Source organism: Vitis riparia, chromosome 11 (genome assembly GCF_004353265.1).
Source record: "Vitis riparia cultivar Riparia Gloire de Montpellier isolate 1030 chromosome 11, EGFV_Vit.rip_1.0, whole genome shotgun sequence".
Lineage (NCBI taxonomy): Eukaryota > Viridiplantae > Streptophyta > Magnoliopsida > Vitales > Vitaceae > Vitis > Vitis riparia.
This window is the reverse complement of record NC_048441.1, coordinates 16,495,408-16,517,567: the sequence shown is the minus strand read 5'-3', so window position 1 is coordinate 16,517,567 and position 22,160 is coordinate 16,495,408. Positions and strand designations below refer to the sequence as shown.

At 34.6% G+C, this 22,160-nt stretch overlaps 2 protein-coding genes across 2 annotated transcripts; both read right to left on the bottom strand.

Annotated features, from left to right (window-relative positions):
• Window positions 1–816: 816 nt before the first annotated feature.
• On the bottom strand, window positions 817–3,973 carry LOC117924936 (indole-3-pyruvate monooxygenase YUCCA2). The gene is made up of 5 exons (XM_034843679.1): window positions 3,655–3,973; window positions 2,781–3,538; window positions 1,811–2,059; window positions 1,570–1,692; window positions 817–1,477 (listed from the first exon to the last, which is right to left on the bottom strand). Exons 2-5 carry the CDS (start codon window positions 3,468–3,470, stop codon window positions 1,271–1,273), a joined length of 1,269 nt encoding a protein of 422 aa, XP_034699570.1. The 5' UTR covers window positions 3,471–3,538; window positions 3,655–3,973; the 3' UTR covers window positions 817–1,270.
• An 8,086-nt stretch (window positions 3,974–12,059) lies between these two features.
• On the bottom strand, window positions 12,060–13,430 carry LOC117925733 (heat stress transcription factor C-1). Its single transcript, XM_034844827.1, has 2 exons — window positions 13,089–13,430; window positions 12,060–13,007 (listed from the first exon to the last, which is right to left on the bottom strand). The coding sequence occupies exons 1-2, from the start codon at window positions 13,296–13,298 to the stop codon at window positions 12,228–12,230; spliced, it is 990 nt and encodes a 329-aa protein (XP_034700718.1). The 5' UTR covers window positions 13,299–13,430; the 3' UTR covers window positions 12,060–12,227.
• Between the last annotated feature and the right edge of the window lie 8,730 nt (window positions 13,431–22,160).

Genomic DNA, 22,160 nt, shown 5'->3' with positions numbered 1-22,160 from the left:
AATTTGCATTTGAACTACTTAATAAGATTAATTAGGGCAATTAGCTGGTCCCAGCTATTAAAAATCGCATCTATGAATCAGTTCAAGTCGAGAATTTTCTACTCTCAGCTTGATCAAACACTGGGAGACTTGAACCAGACTTCCTTTTCAATCATCCATCGCTCCAGCCATTGAATTGAATTTCATACATCATGTACGTATCAGCCCCAAGAAAATTTAATGGGTACTGAATATGACCATAATTTACATGCTATAAATATCATCTTAAATATTGCAGACCCCATCCTTGAATGTTGACAGGGATCAAATTGTGGACTAGAATGGGTGGAGTTCCAAAGAATAATGGTGGTCCGGGTTGCTGATGAGGATGGAAAGGCCAAGGCAATGAGGATAACGAACTATTGAATTCATATCAGCTGTAATATATTGAAAAGGTAATCTTCACAAGATTTATGAAAGAACCATAGGGTCACTTCTATCTCCATGGGACCTTCCATGGCCCTTAAAGTTTTTTCTTTTTTCCCTTTTCTTTTAATCATGCACTTTCTCTTTTTGTTTTTTTTGGGGGAAAAGGGATACTTGATGGGTTGGTCCCTGCTAGCTCAATATATATCAGTTGAATGCTCTTACGGATATTGATGTGTAGAAATTGTAGGAGATGGGGACTTAGTATCTTGTCCCTTTGATGTACTAATGTTCATTTGTCCCATCTACTACGTATTCAGCTCTTTCAAATTATGTTTATATGGTATTCAAGTCATGAAAGCTTACGACATTGAGTTTTATTAGCTATCACAATCAATGGACAACTAATCATACAGGGCCGTATTGATGGGAATTCACATATGATTCTGATCATTTTACATCAGTTTGGAAATATAGTTTGTCAACACCACCCCCACCCTCACTACTTTCAAACATCTACAGGAACCCTAAGGAATCTCTGTCTTAAAGATTTACCTCGCTAGAGAAAAATGGCAATGTACAAGATATACACAGTTGAACACCCCTAACCCCAAAAAATATAAGAAGGGAAATAAAAACCAAAAAATTTAAAAAGGGGAAACAAAACAAAAGCTCTCTTCCCCCACCTTACATCTGAAAGTTAGGAATCACATGTCCTACTCTTTCTTGTTTTTTTTTTTTTTTCCCTTTCATTTCATCCCTTACACTGAAGAGGGGGAAATTATATATACTTCCTTGGTGCAGCTACCAACTCAAAAAGTCACCATTAAAGTCCATTAACTTCATAAATCTTCAATTGCATCCCTCACAGATCATGATTGTCGTGGCGGACGTGCTGGAAAGGCCATGAACTGTGCACGCTTAATTCTTCTGCAATCCTTCTTGCATCTAAAGAAGCACCAAGCAGGCCACGTTTAGTAAAGCCCACTGCATATAGTCCACACTCACCTTTCCATCCATTTGGGAATGGCTTTCTGGGCAACCCATCTTTCTCTGAGAACATATTGCCTTCCTGGGACAACAATTAATTGAAGGCGATTGAGGTTTCTTGGGACCTTTCAAGTAATCCAATAACAAAAGTACTCCAAATCAAGAAAAATATACCTTCAACCAAGATGTCACATTACTTTTGTAACCTGTAGCTAGAATAATGGCATCAAAATTCTCCACTCTCCCATCAACAAACTCTGCAGTATGACATGATAGCTGCTTTATTCCACGGCAAACCTACACGTTTAAGGACATTTACGATATTTAGATTACAAATCTAGCAGTTTATCATAAACTAAGAAGAAATACAAAGCAAAAAGGAATATTGTAATTAAGCACTTGTATAAAAGCCAACCTTGATATTCCCAGTTTTGATCTTTGCAAGTGTCCCAACATCCAGCACAGGTGTCTTGCCGGACAAGCTCTTGAGTTGAAGTGGGCCAAGCTTTGGGCGATTGAGTCCTAATCGAGCAGTGTCCCCGAGCATCATTCGAGATACTAGAAGTAAAAATTGATCCACAAGGCGTACTGGAAACCACTTTACCAACCACATGGACAATCCAAAAGTTGATCTCCCTAGCATCTCTTGAGGCAAGACGTGCACCTGCAAGCAGAAAAGGTTCTTAAAGAGCTTTGAAAAAAAAAAAAAAAGAGTAAAGATGAGCTCTTCCCTCCCTCATGCGTGGAGTTGCTGCTTCTAAGCATGACTGCTATGTTATACCACCACCATGCACACTTTCGAATCTCTAACACAACTTGTGTTTCTTTGCAGAGAATTTAATTTATAGAAAAAAAAAAAGCATAAACTGTATTCAACCATGCCAGTATCGCGCATGCCAACAAATTCCAAGAAAGTGAGACAACAAGGACAATTACTATTTCTTTATTTCTTTATTCATTTATTTATTTTTATTTTTATTTTTTACTTTTAGAAGCTCTTGTTAGTTCTCCTATGATATTGCAGAAGTAAACCTTTTGCAACTGGATTACAATATTACTTCCATCTCAAAGAAGATGCATTCTAAACTCCTAAGTCCTAACCGACTGGGTACTATTATCAGAAGACTGATCCCAGTTTTGCTTCTAGTTTGTCCTTACACGCCCTATAATGAAGTTAAAACTGAATCTTGTGATGGGGTTTTGTTTCTTGCATCTATAAGACTTAAGCACGAAACCTCACCGATTCTTTTTTGGTGCAATAGGAGAAAAAGAAAAAGAAAAGAAGATGGTTTTCTAAGATAATTAAATCAAGAATTCTTACTAGAGGCCTTGCTTTTATGTATGTACAAGGAGTATGGTATGTGAGAGAGTTTAAGTATGCTTACTGAATCTCTAACCGCGAGGGATGGGAAAGCATTATGATTGCAGAGATCCAAACAGACCTCCATGCCCGAGTTTCCGCATCCAACTACCAACACTCTCTTCCCCCGGTATGAATCCCCGCTCTTGTATGAGCTTGTGTGGATTATAGGCCCAGCAAACTCATTCATCCCTTGAATCTCCGGCACAACCTCCTCTGCATTCTCGCCGGTTGCGACTATGAGCCATTGGCACTGGTACACGATTTCCTCCTCCTTTTTGAATCCCCGAGTCTTAACCTGCCAAAGCCTGCTCCTAGGATCGAATTCCGCGCTCACCACCGTCTTGTTGAAAAAGGGTCTTATATCAAAGCGCTTGGCATAAGCCTCCAAGTAGTTCAGGAACTGGTGTTTGGTTGGATATCTGGGGAAGTCAGGAGGAAAAGGCATGAGAGGGAGCTCGCAGTGTTCCTTGGGAAGATGAAGGTGAAGTCTATCATAAGTCTTGAGATTCCACAAGGAAGCTATGCAATTTTCCCTTTCTAGTATCAAACTGGAAATACCTCTTTCTTTTAGACATGCAGCCACTGCTAGGCCCGATGGCCCCGCACCAACGATGACCGGTCCTGGCACCAAAATGCGCCTCTCTGATTTGCTCATCTTCCGCCCCAGGGGATCATGAACTCGCTTGCCTTCCACTTCTTTCAAGTAGTCCATCAAACAACATATAAGAGCCGAGGGGCAGTTGCCGAACAAACTTACTGCTCCACAGGAAAGTTGAGAGACTTCATGCAAAACCAAGGAATACCCATGTATTACAAATCACTCTCTTAACGAAGTACTCATGAAAACACGTGCTCTCTCTCTATAGAGAAATTAGGTTGAGATTAGAGAGACATACTTCACCCTTATCCAAAGAAGGATTTGATAGATATTAAGTGAATTCCTGGATTGTTGGAATATGAAGAGGGTCGACTTATTCACTTTGTGAAATGAGTTCGTCTGACCTTCGTTTAGGTCAATGGAGGAGACGGCCAAGAGCGAGAACTGCTGACCCAAACCAAACACGGAGAGCGAAAAAAGGAAAGTCTGAAACTTGAGAAGTGAATGGGCACGTACGGAATTGAATTGGGTTCAATATATATGCGAGGGTCCTTGGACCAAAGACTAGAGAGCCTAAAGTAATAACTACCATTAACCACCTACAACCACCGCCCTCCTCTTCACTCTTCGCCACTGCTTCCGAGAGATTAAGAGCACTCTATAGCATTCTACTTACAAGGACAAATTCTCATTCACCGCACTAGTCAACCATCTCCTCGCATGGTGGGAAATTGACATGATTCCATAAATAGAGCTATATTTCAAACCCAAAAAAAAAAAGAACCATTATGTAACTCCACATCTAAAATAGGTTTTGGATTCTCTCTGTTTGGAAAAGTTGGAGATGGGAAGAGGTTAGAAGTCTTGACTCACACGTGTGTTAGTGTTAGTGTTAGTGTATAATTACTTTTTGGGTTAAATTATGAATAATCTAGAGTATGGGAAATAGAGTTCATGAAGAAGAGTGCGACTTCAAGTTCATGATGACCTTACCCCATGAAGGCTGGACTAATGAATTATTCATATAGAGTATTAATTTACCCTATTGATGGCATATTGAGACTTGCTAACCATCTGAATTGAAGGCTTTTCTTGGACTTTCTCATCATATACCATTGACAGTGCCATTCATGAAGACGTGATTAGACCCAAAGTCGGAGATAATTAGAGATGGAGACCTCATCATGATAGTCCAAAAGCACCAATTGATTTGAGATCTGAGAGAGATAGCCCTAGCCACCTTATGCTACCATTTAAGCTCACTCATCAATGCTTTCTAGACCATCAATTTCATATGGGATATTTTTATTTTTTTGGAAAGTATAAAATGTTAGTCTCATTTTTCACTTGTGACAGCTTGCATATGGAAAAATATCTTTAAGTCATGGATATGAGATCATTAAGTGTATCTTAATAAAGCTCTTTCTAAACCTTATATGCTAATAAAAAGCTGGTAAGTTAGATCAGGAAAAACACTTAAGCAGTTGTAAAATCTGAGTGGGGTTGAAAAATTAAAAAGGAAAAGACCATGCTGTCCTTTCCCCATCCACTTCCCACCGTGCTGTCCTGGGAAGAGAACAAGTACAATGACGCTCCACCATAATCAAAGTGCCCACGACTTCGGAGAATCTCCTCTTTTCATTTGTTTGTTTCTGGTTTCTTGAATAAAAACTCAGTATATAACTAACAACATCTTTCAATCTGCCAAGATTCTTTCTCCTCAATACCCACTTGTGTCACCTGTTGACAAACTGTATTTTTTTTTCTCTTTCTCTCTAATTTTCTCTTGTTTTCTTCCTGTAATCAGTAAATTATCATGATAAAAGATGGGTGTAGTCTAAGAAATACATTCAACTCAATTGATTCTAATATTTCAAAGATTCTAGTAGCTTCTATAACTTTCTCCGTATTCCTTCCATATATATTTTAGATTATTCACCCACATTTTCAACTTGATTTCAACTTAAATTTTTGGGTGAGTGGAACTATTTTTTTTGGTTTTCGAACTTTGAAAATGCTTAAAAAAAAAAAAAGAAAAAGAAAAAGGAATCCAAAAAGAAACCCCTCCCCCGAGCCATGTTCATCCTTTGGACTAATCATGGTATTGCTTGTCTTCTTGGATAGCGTAGAGGTCAAACTCTGTTAATGATTTTTAATAAGATAATAAAAATTAGAATAAAAAATAGTTAAAGCTTCAAAGAAAAACTATCCCTTGCTTTATTTAAAGAAAATTTCTTATATGTTAAAAGAATATTTAAAGGTAAAAACTAGATATTTATCTATCTCCTAGAAAAATTGGAGATATTTTTTAGAATTTGATTTTATATGAATAAATAATAAAATATTTTAATATAAAATAAGTGTTTTAATTTAAAATAAATAAAATTTTATAATAAAATGAATTAAAAAATAAAAATTATTATTTTATAAAAAAGAATAAAAATAAAATAAAATAAATGTAAAAGTTTATAATTCATTTTGATTCGTTATAAGTGATTAGTTAGATCTCTATTACTAAATAAAGTAAGTGATTTTTAATTTAAATAGTTTAAATTTTATGTTATCAAAAGCACTTAAAAATAGGACTTACTTTTTTTTTTCACTTCCCTAGGGTTACATAAATTGTATTCGTTCTTTAACTCTTCATTGGACTCCAAATTGCTGAATCTTCCCTTTGAAGGAATGCATGTTCCATATTTTGTTCTCTATTGCTTTAATAAATTCTTGTTTATGGGGAAAATTAAGGAAAAAAAAAAAAGAAGGGATATTACATACTCAGTGAGTGGGAGAAAAGACAGAAAGAAAAAGAAGTGAGATTGTGTATTAATTAATTTATACACCAATGATGCAATGAGGAGTTAAGAAAATATACCTATATAAAAAAAAAAAGAGTAGCTTTATATACTTAGAAGCATCTTAAATAAGTTTCGAGAAGGCTTAGAAAAAAAATTCCCATATTATATATTCAATAATACTGATTATAGTGCAACAAAAACTCGATTGAGTGGTGCAAACCTCAAAATGGGCAGTCTTTCTTTATGCATGTAAAGCATAAGAGAGCAGCATTATACCCGATCCACTCAAAGTAGCATGGTCTCACACATAAGTATATAACTAATCCCCCTAATGCGTTTTAGCATCTCTAGCCTTTCCAGGGTATTAAAGAGCCAAGTTTTAAAGCCTAAAGAGAGATTGAGCTATGTAATGTGGGTCAATCAATCAATTGATCAAATATTGTATCTATACACTTATACTTATCAAAGCATAAATTTTAAGAGGAAAGAGAGACTGAGAGCTAAAGTTAAGACATAAAAGCAAAAGAGAAGGGTCATAGTAGACTCATGTAGATTATTATTTGGAAGCTGTCAACTCATAAGGGTTTCTTTTCTGCTTTTAGAGGGGCTTTAGGTGCTCCCTCCTTGAATTGTTGTAATTCTATTTTGTTAATGACCTTACCTGAAAGGGAAAAAGAACGAAGGAAAGAGAGAGTGAGCTCCCCCCATCTTGAGCCTCTCCACTAACCATGCAATAACAGCATATCAAGGTTCATGAATGCGGTGTTCAAGGTTTATCCTTGTCTCATCTATGCTTCCAAGCTGGCTTCCAACATTGGATTATTAGTAACAAAAGGGATCATTTATTGTCCTTTAAAGCTTCATCTCCCATTTTAGCCTCTGGTATATTCTCCCGCATGCATTTACCCTCTCAGGACAAATTTCAACATTCAGACACAGAGCTAGACGCCTAGAGGATCCAGTAATGGCATTTGTAACCAGTATTAGACAAAGTTTGTGGGCTCTTTCAGGTATATTTTATCCGAAATTACCTAAGATTGTGTTTCAGGAATGTCAACCCTCTTGAATCAATCCCCCCAGTGAGGATCATATACCATTCTCTAGCTGTCTTGTCCTTCCATTTTAACTCAAGTGCTACTAAGAATAAAACTACATTAATATAATAATAAGAATAGGATAAAAATATGATAAAATAAGCCAGCCCAGTCTTTATTCTGTAATTTTAAATGGGGTAGTTACCAATTTAAGATAATATTTAGGCAAGTGTATACTCTCTCAGCCATGAAAATTGAAGGAATATTTCTCATTCTAGCTAATTATATAAATTTTTAGTTGACGATTTTATCAGTGAAAATTGTTGGAATGCAACAATGTCGATCTTAAGCTCTTGAATAAGTCATCCAAATGATACTGACCAAATACCAGAAAAGGCTTAACCTACTCTCATCAAATACCAATTAGTGTCTAGATACCTGATCAAAACTCAATCCAAGAATTAGTGTCAAAACCAAGGATCATGAGTTCGCTAGATGAGAGCATCATATTAGGGAAAGGATTGTTGGGATGCAATAATGACGCTCTTAAACTTGAGGATAAATTACCATAATAATGCTAGTAAAGTGTCATAAAAGGTTAAAGTCTAGTCTTACTTTTTAGATGAAATGGTCAAAACACGATCCAAGGGTCATGAGTTTGCTTCACGGAAGCACCATGTTAGGGAAATGATTGTTGGGGTGCAATAAGAGCGTTCTTCTAAATTCCAAGAATGAGTCATCAAAATAATGGTCGCGAAATATTATAAAAAGTCTAATTTATTCTTACCAAACACTACTTAATTTTCAGAGAAGGAATTCAAAGCCCGATTCAAGAAAAATAAAATAATCATAATAGCACTTTAATTCAGCAAAATTAATTTCTATGTAACTTCATCATTGAATTGTTGCTTTAAGCTATGCTACAATATCAAGTTGATAAAACTAATGAGAAACATCCAGGGAAAACATGAGATCAATTACTTAGTTTTCAAATTATTAATTATCATACATGGATATATTTTAAGCCCCAACACCATCATCGTAGCCAAATGATCCTGCATTTAACAAACATAAAGTGTAGAGCAGCTGCAACGCTCCATCGAGTTCAAAGGACAAGGGAACAGGAGAAGATATATTCTATCTTTAATTTATACATAAATTACTAAATTACCAAGCTTACATGCTTTTGATGTGCCAATAGAGAGTGCCACTTTGCAAATTACCATCACCTTTTCACTTTCCTCTCCTACCCAACATTCTACCCATTATTCAATCCATCCCAATCAACTAAGGGAGGCATTCAGAAAAGCAACCTTCATGATGAAGAAGCAGAAGTGAATCATAACAAGCAAGACCACCATTACATTTATTGAGAAAACTCTACCTTCTTTGGATCCTAACTAGCTAGAGGTAAGTAAAAGCACACATGACTGACTTGTTTGCAAGTTAAGAAAATGACCCCATTTCTTTTCCCTTGAGATCTTTTTAAAATTCAATCCTACATGAAGCTTTTTGATGATTGATCATGATGTCCACAAGGAAGGTCGTTCTCTTTAAACTCTTCCAATGGCTCTCTTATTCCAAATATATTTCTTAGTATGATTGCAGGAGCCAAATAATTATTATGTTTAAATATTAAGAGAACAATCAACATCTTTATTGCCCATGAGGAATTGTTCCCATTTGGCCAGCCTCTATAAAAAAGAACTTTCCCTCATTTTCCTACAAAACAAACATGTATACTAGAATAAATTAATTGTTTCCACCTCTCGTTGAAACAACTAGTAAGACAACAGAATCTATGTGGGCACCATGCATTCCACTCATCTCTACACCTTTCTTCACAAATACTAAACTAACAAGTATATTTGAGCTTTAAATAATCTCAAAGCTGGATTAGACTGTTGTGGGAATGTCACCTTTTTTTTCTGTGTGTTGAACCACTTTTACTCCAGATCCCTTCCATGATAATTAGATCTAAGAAATATTATCTTAAGTGGGGCATCCTCCGATCTGACATCGATGCTGACGCACTGATAAGAATGTTCCAATTGTAGCAACCACTTAATCAGGTAAACAAAAGTTAATTTTTACTATAAGAAGGTTGATAGGAGAACACACCTAATCATAAGCTCTAATCCAATTCAAATCTAAAGAGGTCATATCAAGTATAGGATCATCATATATAGCCTAATGAAATCCAATTTAAACCTAACCTAAGGGGTCATATCATTAGATTTCATCTTACCTAAAAAGAAAGAGATTGAAGTTAGGTGCAAAACTAGCTAGGAGCAGGCTAAAAAAAAAAGAGCATATGGGGACATGGATTAAGTTTTACCTAGTACAGTCATGAAACTAACGACAATCTTTCTTTGGTGGGAGACAATGGTATCCCCACAGAAGATTAGAAAGGAAGATTAGGGGCACTTAAAGGGTTTAAAGGCGCGTTTAAGTAGAAAAGGAGGTTTTTGAATGCATTTGGAATGGCTTAAGTTTTTGAAAGAAAGGGAAGGTAGTGGAGATGCCCATCAAATGATAGAATGGAAGGTGGGTTGAAAAGCTGGAAAAAGAAGGCTAAGCAAAATCACAGTCTCAATAGAAAATGGCTCTGCCGACCTTCCCTTACTACTGTAGTGCATGCATATATATATATATATATATGGCCTAGTGGACCCTTCGTCTTTATCAACTATGTGGTTTTGGACAGGACTGAAGACATCGATCTTTCTCGTTTCATTTTCAGTTTATTTACCAAAAGGGTGCAAGATTTTTTGTTAAGTGGGAAAACGAAGTGAGACATTTTTGAAGGGAAAAGAAATGGGATTTGGTAATCACCTTTTCCATAGTTACCGGAAGATTCTTTCCCATAAGATTGGGATTTCCTAGTCAAGTCTTGTCTTTTTTAAAAGAACGGTGTCCATGCGACGAGCTCGGTTAGACCATGAGTATGTTGGAGAGAGGCATTTCCACAGCAGTATTGCAGTGGGCTCGACAACAATTAAAAGGTAGGTTTCCTTGGGCTCTCATTGATTGGGCCTCTCATGGGGCTTTTTCCATGGACAGAGGCCTGCCTATGAGTACAAAAACTGAGACTCTAGGTAAACTGATCTGCAGACTCTAGGTAAACATAGAAGCCCAAGCAGTCCAGGCCCAACATCAGTCTGGACAACAAGTCGGCCCAACATAAATTTTAGAACACTGTGTCCTCTTCCCATAGAGGCTGTAGCCTGCATATTTCATCCCAAGAATTCAGTGAAGATTTTGTCTGTCATCCCACCTTCAACTACCTCAAATAAAAATACATAGGATGTCTTGTGAACTTCGGAAACAACAAGGCATGGCCCTCCCAATCCTAGGTTCCATGTATTTTTTCGTGGATCTGTGTCCATGGAAAAACTAAGGTTTTCGGGGGTAGAATGCTAAATACTAGGCCCATTTGCCAATAGCCTCAGACACACATGTTTATGTCCTTTAATCTCTTTCTATGTATAGTCCCTTCGGCCTTGAATCAGCTTGTTAGAACATTGTCTAATCCACCTTCCCCAAAAAAAATTGGAAAATTTGGAAAAAATTAAAAAAAAAAAAGTGTGGTTTATGAAGATGTAGTTGGGTAATACTTAATAGTGGGGCGTGGGCTATGATTAACCACACAATTGAGCCTAAAAAGAACACTGAATGAAACGACAATCACCCTTAATACATGGTCCTCATTCCTCTATCTTGGCTGACTCTGACAATCCGAGGAATAGACATGGACACGTGTCGCACTGACTCTGTCCACTTCAATACATTAAAATTAAACAAAATAATCATGTCTGGGTGCGTACGAGGCTTACCCTATTAAGTTGCAGACACATTGCTGGTGAGTTATGGGTGGAACACGTGGTAGGACCCAGGTGGGGTGATGGGTGGCAGACGACACGTGGCAAACCTGATGGAAAAGTCTCCCACGTGTGCGCACGTGGCTAAGGACTGGTCCCAAAAAAACAAAAGTGAAAAGACGAGATGCTTTTGTCTGAGTGTCCAGTTGGCAAATGGGGAGTGGCCAGCACTTGCCCTATCTTTCCATTATTGGTGGGTCCCACTTGACACGCGTCTCGGTACGCTCTAAAAAATAAGGGGCCCACGTGATCATTCTGACGTTGATCTCTCGTCATCCCTCCCCTCTCTTTTTGGCTTCTGTATTTGCACTTTTAGTTGGCTGCTCACATGCCGACCGACTATCTCAAATTTAATTTTAATTTTAATTAATTAAGAATGAATTTATGATAAGGGTAGCAACGCATAGCATAAGAGACACATTGATGGGTTAATTGAAGACTAAATGGGAGGATTTGGAGACAGAGTCCTAAAGAGGGAAAGGGAAGGGGCCTACCAATAATTAATTAGCGCACCTGTGTGCAGCCTGTAAAATTGAGCTGGCCTGCTGCCCTTGTGGCTTGGCCTTGCGCTTCCCAAAGGGTCGTGGTCACGTGGGGTGTGCGAGGGATTCTCATCCTTTTTAACCTTTTTCCTCTCCTTTTTTTCTTTTTCTTTTAACTCCACGCCTCCCACACAGAGTCCTAAATTGTGCCACCTGCCGCTCCCTTATTGGCAAGTTAACGAACCGCACAATCAGTCCTTCCTAATTTGGCAACTTGACTCGGGACACTCTGTCTCCCTAACTCGGTCCAACCCCAACTCAGTTTCTGGCCTGTCTGAGGTTTTCAGATTTTTTTTTAACCCAATCACAAATTCTTTTTAATATTATCAAGAAAAAAAATATAAGAAAATATCCTACAATCAAATATTGGATATTCTGAACTTTGGGAGTGAAAAGCAACATATTCTCTACTTTTTAGATATGTTATATAAATTATATAAATAAATAAAAAAAAGTGAAATAGTGACATGAAATGTATAGTAGAGGCATAATTGAAATTTATTTGTTGGGGTGTTTACTAAAAAAAAAAAACAAAACAAAAAAAAAAAAGCAATAAAGGGGAGATATAAAAGTAATATTACAGAAGATAAGAATGAAGGATAAATCTTGTGAGGGGAAACTAAAAGCCACCTTCTAAAAGAGAAAATGGATAAGGCAGCGGACGGGTCTCCACCCCATCCTCCATTTCTGTGAAATAGCTTAATTGCCCACTATCACTGCTCTTGTAGCTAGAAATGGTGTTTTCAGGCGGCGGCGACATCGTGTTGAAATGTCCTATTCCGGTCACAGACCCGGAATATATGGGACTGGGAATGGCAGCCAAAGGGTAAGGCTGTTGGGCGACGAGAGGCCAACCCATCATCTGCCTTGGCTTCACCCACGCCGGAGTGCTTGTGTCCGGCGACGGTGAGGAGTGGCTCAGAGTCTCCGGCGATGAAATTATACCTACAGTGCTGCCGTCTTCTTCCTCTTCCGACTTCACTGAAGCCGTCCCAGCGGTGCCTGAGGAAGACGATGTCGATTGGATCAGAAGACGCCTCTTCTTCTCGCCCAATTGCCTCCTCCTCTCTTTCTCCATCATCATTGTCGGAATAAGCTCTGGGTCTTCCACAACTTTGTAGAGAAACGCCATCATTTGCTGTGGACGTCTCTCAGTTGCTTCCAACCTCTTGGTCATCCCCTCAAGCTCCTCCTCAAGGGACTTCTGCTCGTGCTTCAGCCTCTCAATCTCCGCCAATATTTCCTCATCACCATCTTCCAGCTTCGCCTGTAGCAAAAACGAACTCCTACCACAAGAGCTATGCTTCTTCCTGACGATGTTCTTGAGCAATTGCCTCTGGCCACGAAGGAACCACTCGTTGGCGAACTCCCATCTATCTGGATCAACCTTTCTGAAACCCTGATGCAGGATAAAGGATTATAAATAAATAAATAAATAATTGGGAGGCGTGCTGTAGATGGAGGAGGCTCAAATACTCACGTAGGTGTTGAGCTGACGAACAAAGCTGGAGAAGTTGTTGTGCTTGAAATAAGCGGGCAAGATCCTCTGGGAGAAGTCTAAAGGGTCGAAGACGATGAAGCTGTTGTTGGCTCTGCCCCAGGTGATGAGGGCATCAGTGCTTGAATCGTTGACCATCTGATAAGTCTTCATGACGAAGGGTGCTATGATGTTGTTATTGGGAGCTTCCATCCCATACACACTTCTTTCGCGTCTGACCTCTCTTGGAAAAGGGGGGAGGAGGAGGACGGGCAGAGAGCCGAGAGACGAGAAACGAGAGACGAGAGAGAGTGGGTCGTTCACAAATTTCACTTTTTGAGAAGCGGGGGAGCAGCGTAATATAGAGGAGAGTGATGCACAGTAACACAGAGGGTATCGTGGAAGTAATCGGGGCGGTTCGATATTTCGTGGGTCACGAGATAGGACCCATTTCCGCACCCTTTTATCATCTTTCTCTACACGTCACGCTCCGTAGGTTTGATATTTTCCGATATTACTGCTTCTTCCACGCGCTCCACCCCGCGGTCTTCCTTTACCTGACATGTTCCCTTCTTAACGTCCCCGTCAACTCCTCCTTCAAAAAAGTAGCAAATAAATCCATTCTCAAAATAGGCTGTATACTTGTATTTCCTCCCAAAACTTTCTACATATTGACATGTTGGACTTTTAATCACAGTAATTAATGTCAAACTAGAGCATGGCACGCGCTGATAAAAGCGCGTAGAGGGGTTGAAGAAGAAATGTATAAAATGGACTGGGGGAGGTGGAAAGAGTGGGTTAGAGAGTGGGGGATTTGCTTTTGGCATTACTTTAGGGGAGATGCGTTGGCGCATAAAGGGTCTGAGGGTTGAGTCTTGACAAAGGTAAACGTGGCCGCTTCTAGTTATGCCACGTGTCTCAGACCGGCCTTTTAAGTGGGCAATAGAGTGGTGTTTGGGAGGTGGGGCGCAGTTTTATCTATTCCAAATCTATGCTTGTCTCCATATTCAACTATATAATTTAATAATTTCTACCCCACTTACCTCCTCTTCTTCTTCTTCTTTTTCTCATTATAATTATTACTATTATTATTATTATAATAATAATAATAAGTTGTCCCTTCTTTTGAAGTAACATTTTTATAATCTTTAGTTTCCATTTCTTAATAACGTGGGATGACTCGTTTTAGCCAATCATCTGCCTCCATTTGTGCTTTCTACTTAACGTCCATCATTTAAACTCTACTTATTTTATAAAATAAAACGAATTCACTTTTTGTCATAAATAGGTCTTAAAAAAATTAATCTTTTACCTTTTTATATTAAATTTATTTTTTAAAAACCCGAATTCATTTTTTTTGAATTTATAATAATTTATAAGATGTGAAAGTAAGATAAAATTATGAGGGGATGCATCATAAATTTCCTAAAGGAATAGGGCCAAATTTGTTTGTTAGTTTTCTCTTAGCAACTAAGGAAGCGGGAGGATCCATTAATTGGCCAAATCAGAAATGGGTCAGTAAATATCTAGTACGAGGCTGACCCACGTGACACAACATGTCAATTAGATTTAAAGCACAAGAAATTAATAGGTGTGAGCTTGCCTACTTACCCTACTGTCAAAATATTCATATTTTAACATCATTGCCCTAGTCAACCTACTACAATTTTATTGGACGGTTTTAAGTCCTTTCCATATGATTTTTTAAAAATATTATCTTTACCCAAATAAATTTTCAATATATATATGTATAATTAATCACGTGTCATTTATCCAATATGTTTGTCAGACGGGATATTTTAAATTGGGTTCACATAGTCATAAGCTTGTTTTCAAACTTAGGCGGTTTGTTTTTTAGCTTTTTGTTTTTAAATTTTAAGTTGTTTGATTTTTTACTTGTTTATGATTTATTATAAATTTTTTTGTTGAATAAAAAAAATTAAAATATTTGATTTTTTTTTAAATAGAAAAAATAATATATTGATTTTTTTTAAAACTTTTTAATACTTAATATAAATAAAATATTGTACAAACAAACAATCTAATACTTAACACTATTAAGTATTGAAGTTTTATTTAGAATTAAGTAAAAAAACAAACACCATCTTAAACAGAGTTTTAAAAGTGTTTTTAGAGGTAGTTTGTTTTTTTTAACTTTTTACTGAAAATAATTTACTTTTAGACTTTAAGTTGTTTGTTTTTCTATTTTTTTCATGACTTATTATAAACTTTTTGTTGAATAGAAAAAATCAAAATATTTGATTTTTACTAAATAAAAAAAATAACATGTTGTTTTTTTTTTTTTAACTTTTTAATGTTTGATAGAAAGAAAATATTAAAAAAAACATAATACTTAATATTATTAAAGATTAAAGCTCTATTTATAATTAAGTAAAAAACAAACACTACCTTTAGTCTTTTTTATATTTGAAATATGAAAAATTTTAAATATCAAAAAAGTTTAAAGTACTTTTTTCATATTTTTAGTAAGATTTTAGATATGTGTTATGCTAATTTTTAGAAAAATCTATAAATAAAAATGATTTAATGTAAAAGTAGGAAAAATAATGATTTTTGTAAAACTTTTATTTTTTATTTATATAAAAATATTTAATAAAATTTTTATAATATCAATATTATCATTCTATTTTTATATTAATTTTTTTTTATAAAATAATAATTTAATGTTTGTTTGAATAAATTTTTTATTTTTAAAAATAGAAAATAAAAGTACCTTTCATATAAAATAAAATGTCATAATTTTTATATAAAAAAATATGGATTTACCTTATATTTTTAAAATTTGAAGTGTTAGAATACCTTGATTTTTAAAAAATTATATTTATATTTTACATAAAAGTTATTATTTTGTTCTATATATCTTATTGTAGACCCCTCTTTGGACCAAAGTTTTTTACACACCTGTTGGTCATCCGGGAAGAGTTGGTTTTGTTTTGTTTTCATTCGGAGGAGTGGGAGGGTTGGCTTCTTCAAGTGAGCTGCATGCATGGGACGCATGGCCAAGGACAACACCACCTTGCCATGGTGGTGGTTAGGGATAGAGACATCTCTAAGCAAGAAGTAGAAGAGCAGTGAAACGGGTAGAAAACGTGCAGGGGAAACTGATAGGAGAAAAAAAAACGAGTAGGATGGAGGAAGTTGGTAGGGGAAGCCGAAAAAAAGAAAAATAGAGCTATGGATGCGGGGCATTGAGAAATCCAGCTATCCATGCTTTGGAAGAACTCTCAAGTAAGTTCACTGGTGCATTTTCATTTCTTTTCTTCATACTCTATTTTCTTGTTATCCTCCCCTGTTTTCTGTAGCGTGTTCCGGGTACATAGCATTGTGTGCATCACCAGCGAATGATGTTGGAGATTGGCCACGGAATATTTGGATAAGCTAGGGAAAAAGTTGATTCCATGAGAACTCGAACTACTTGAAAGCAAATGGAACCCATAACGACCCTCCCAATGCAGTTTCCTTTGAAGAAGTTGTTCAGAAAGGTGACCAGATTCATTTGGCTGCCTTTTTATCAGAATCTTTCCTTTACTTCACCTTCTTTAATAGATACCTGTTTTTAGGGACTTAGAGGGGTGTTACGGTCTTTTTATCATATCTTTCCAATAAGTAACCTGATTCCAGGATTTGACTTTGGTTTATCACAAACTATCATTTTCAAATAAGGAGTCATATTTAGAGTTTTTCTTTCTTATTTTGTTTTTCTCTTTAAAAATAAAACAAAAATAAATAGCGACTTCTAGCATTTTCCAAAAAAATCAAATTTTCACCAAATAAATAAAAAGTGAGTTTCGCCATTGAGTGGGAAGGCGTAGTGCGAAATGCAGGTCCGTACTTATTTTTTATATTTTATTTTTTGAAAGGATGAAAATAGTTATGGGGAAAAAAGGGAAAAGGAAAAAGGTTGGAGTGAATTAAGAGTGTTATATTCATGGTCTTTTTATGGAATCCTAAAAAGTCAAATATGACATAAGAAAAAGGAAAACATTTATTTTGACCCTAAATTTATTTTTAAAATATTTGTAAATTAAAAGTGTTATTATCAATTGACTTTTGAAGAGTCAAGTACAAGATCAGAATAGTATCCTAAAATTTATTTTTGTTATTATTCTTTATAAAAATCCTCCTAATTAAAAAATGTGAACCATGAGAAAGAAAATTTTAATGTATGTTGGGGAACATTTTTTTTATGTTTTTTAAAACAAAAATTTGTTTAAAAATTCACTACCTCTTGATTAAACACGGGATTGTGAGACCTAATAATTTGTAAGAATCCATTATGTCCATATAGTTATCATTCACTTTAAATGTAATAAACTTTTATGATTAAGAAGAACACTTATTCGTGGTATATCATAATTTTCTATCAAAAAATTTATTAAATATGTTTTCAAATTTTCAAAATGGTTTTATATGATAGATAATTGTTTTTAAAAACAATTTTCAAAACTGAATTTCATGATCCTTAAAAGAATTATAGATATATAAAAACCAAAAATTTTTTATTAACTTTTTTAAAAATTCAAAAATTAAGAAAATAATAAATAATTATGAATAAATGTTTGAGTAACTTTGAACTCGGGTTAGTCGGATTGAAAAAACTTTGAAGTGTGGGTCTTGTATTTTTTAATATGATTTATCTATATTTGGATAAGTAAGTAGATTTGCAAATCTTTTTTAAACACGATTTGAGAAGCAAATTTTTATCTTAATATTGAAAAGTATCTTTGTTTAATGAAAAAAAATTAGAATACAATTACATGTAAATCCGACAATAATAATTACTTCATATCCTATGTGATGGAAATAAATACGAGCAATTCATATGAATAAGCATCCCATTACTATACCAATTTGATACATACCTAAAAATGGAACTGATTAAAAATTTACGTCATAGCGTTTTGTATTAAGCCTAGTCTCGTATATTTGTACTTTCATCATATGATTTAAAATTTGATCACATACTTTCAACGATTGGGATTACATTACATCTTCGATGGGTACCGATTCGTTACCCTAGAATTTTCCTAATAATTTTAAATATTTGTTGGAACAATTAGGTTGATGAGTTTGGTCATCAACACCAATAGAAAATCTTCAATTTTGAAGCATTTAATGAACCTACCATGGGTGTGTTCTACACAAAGATGGAAGTGATAGCTAGAGTTGCCCTAGCAACAAGGTCACTGACCAACCCAATATTCACTCCCCAACCTACTGAGGTACGATTTATATATGGTGTGTGTATCATTAAATTTATGACACAAGATCTTAGGTTTTTGTTCTCATTAGGGGCTGTCTTTGTCATGCACCCTGGATCCATGGCAGAAAATCACCCTTAATTAATGACGTGCATAGTGAAAATCAAGCCGACGAAATAGAATCATGGAGGTTCTAGCAGATAAACCTTGTATATGTAAGCTTACATAAGGTTAATAGTGTAGCAGACCCTAATCTCTGATTGGTTAGTGTTTAGAAAAGTTAGCTTAATCATATCTTAATGTCTAAGTTTGATGAACAACTCCAAGAATATCACTTTCAAACTTTCAAATAGAGAATCCACCAATGATTTCGTCTCCTTAATTTTTTTTTTTTTTTTTTGACTTGGGTGGCATGAAGTCGATGCTAATGATTCGTCGGAAAGTTATGGTAATGGAAAAGAGTCTTTAATTCTTTCTTTAAACAAATTTAATGACATCGAACATGTAGAATCAAAAGGAAGGCCTACCAATTTTGTACATGTACAAATTTAAACAAATTTAGATAGGATTTGGAGATAGATTTGACCAATTTTGTGATTAGTTTAATGTTAGTTAGATCTGCGTCCTACCAAAGATCTAGTCAAGACCGCTAAAACAACCTTGGTTATTGAATGAGAATGCAAGTTTAAAAGTATATGCATAAATTTCGTGAAAGTCTTATAATATAAGTAAAATAATGGGAAAAGAAATTATTAAAATTGATAAATTGTGAGGTACAATCTTTGTTGTAATATTTTTCTATAAAAGAATATATTCCTTCAATTATTTTACTGTGATCGTAATTTGGAGGATGGTGATAAAAATATGTCTCCGAAGATAATGATAAAGATGTTTCCTTGGCAAAGATAGGATGTGTAATACTTTGATTTTTATTATAATTGAAAGATTTGATTTGATTTGTAAGCGTAAATTTTGCGATCTTTCAAATTTCATCATGCACCGCTTTTTCAATATATATCACATGTCAAATGTATATAAGACATATCACTTGTCGATCTTAAATTTTGTTGACTTGAAGAACCACATTATATATAAGAAAGAATATAATATATACGATGTAACGAGGGGCTCGTGGTTCAAGGCATCCCATATTTTGAAAATATAATAATTATATTTGGATCTATTTTTTTATAATATTCTTTAGGATATAGTAAAATAATTTTTTTTTATCGGTGCATAGATATGATTCATCGGATCATGTTAAATATCTTGGTTATATTAATTTTAAAATAAATAAAAAAAACAGATAAAAGAAAAAGAAAAAGTCACGTGGGTTTGAAAGGACACCGAGGAAAGGTCATAATAATAAAGAAGGAGGATGAAAAGACAATGGGTATAACAAATACTGTTTACAGTGTCTAATCCGAAGAAAGTAGGGAAAGGATTACTCCAAGCCGGAGACCAAATTTAGCTAGAAGAATCCACCAATCTATGGTGTCCAAATTTCATCCTTCTCACTAAGATATACAAATCGAGGTCTAGACGACACCCTCTCTTGCCAATTTCTTTTTATGTTTATCACCATGATCAGAGAAAATTTGCATTGAAAAAGTGATGAACAGAGAAAAGAAGAGACCAGTGAAAGCAACATTGGCTAAAGAGAAAACAACAAAAACATGCATAGTAAAAGTTGGATAAAATCGGAAACAGGGAGTCATAAAGGACACCAGGTATTCGTCCAAATGCCAACATATGTATAGACCAAAGCAAGATTGACAAGCATTAAAAAAGGTGGTAGATTCACTTCAATGATATTGTTGAGTGTGTTGTCATCTATCAATTTACCAGCAAATGAACTGAAAAGGAAGAAAAAAAATGATTACAAGTTGTGTCCTTTCATGTACATCTCTATTCCCACACCAAGCATGAAGCCACAATAGAGGCCATGACAGGTGGGTGGTGCGTAACGGTTTATATCTCATGTTGTGACCAAAAGGGGGGCACAATGCTTCCATATCTGGGCACACTGGCACACTGGCACATGGGTTTCTGTTCAGGTCAGCAGTCTGCCCCCTACCTTGCTAAATCTATCCCCTCAAAGGCTTTCATAAAATCCTAGAATTTTTCTTAATTAATATCATGTAAAGTAATGTCCCATGTTCCATGTATTTGGCTAAGGTGGTGTTTATTTTTTTATTTTTTTTTACTAAAATTAATTTATTTTTAAAATTTAGGTTATTTATTTTTCTATTTTTTTTATGACTTATTATTAATTTTTTCTAAATAGAAAAAATAATGTATTGATTTTTCTTTACTTTTTAATACTTAATATAAATAAAATATTACAAAAACAAATAATCTAATATTTAAAACTATTAAGCATTAAGGTTCCATTTACAATTAAGTAAAAAAATCAAACACCATCTAAGTGTAATTATATTTTCGAATTATATTTTTTTGATATTTATAAAAAAATACATCATCAATAAGATATTGTTACTTTATATCTCATTTATTTATATTTTTATATCTTAATTCTATTTTTTTTTATCTTTATTCAATTATTTAAATATTACTATATATATTCAACGATTGAGGTTTTATGTTCGATAGATACCATTATAGTTCCTTTATATTTTATGCATTCTATTTTGTTCAATAGATATCTACTATAAAAAAAAATATTTCTTTTGCTTCAAGGTGGGGAAGTAGGTCTTTATTGAATGAAAATACAAGGCAAAAGGGGGAAAAAAAAGCGACCTTTTGATTGGATGGTCAAATTGCACCATGGATGATGGGACCCACTTGAACCCATATATGGCAAAATGATTGAAGGGTCAAGATCCTTGGATCAACTAAAATATTATGATGTTTGACAGGTCAGAATACTTTATTTTGATAAGTCAGGCTGATTAGGCACCCGCATTGAAAATACAATAGAGGTCATTCTATATATAATGCATTGGTGGTTGCAAATGCTTCTAGGTTTGAATTTCTACACGTGTCCATTCACTTGTATTTATCGTCTTTCATATCAATTATAGTACACAACTTCTTCATCTCAATAAGTTCTTCGTTATAATTAGAAAAATATTGAGGTATCAAAAATCCTAAGTGTAACTTCTAGAAAAAGAAAAGATGAACGTATAACAATCAAGTTTAGATTCATGATCAAATCACTTATTGGAAGGTACTGTAATAAGTTTTAGCATTCGTGTAAGCCGTAAAATCAGATCTTTATTAATCAAGTTAAAGCATATATAATAATCGATTAACAAATCTATAAATATCAAGTAATAAACATAATATACACTAATCAAGATATGAATAAACATATAATTAAAAAATTGATAAAGGGTTTATAATAGCAACTAACTGAATGTTTATTAGAAAATAAGATTAGCATATGCAATAACAAGTATAGGATAATCACATGTATACCATAGAGTAAAGCAAAAATCAATCATTATTCAATCACATATATCAATAAGGATTAATTAATAAAAGAAAATAACATGTATATTGAACCCCGCATTTATCTCATTTATTTGGGCATGAATTGATTCTCTAAAATTGAATATAATACCTACCAAAATTTTCAATTAAGCAATTAAATATGTATAATAAAATTCACATTATTTGATGAAAATATATGTATAAAAAAAATAAGATTAATGTATAAGAGTACAAACAAATGAAATTCAAACATAAATAAATGAGAATTTGAAATATATAAGGAAAAAAAACTTATTAATAATGTCTTTTCGATATAACAATTAGATTCTTCCATGTGATATACAAAACTTTTAGTGGCTTTTGTAAAGGATTATTGATTAAAGGGTTTTTTTGTCCA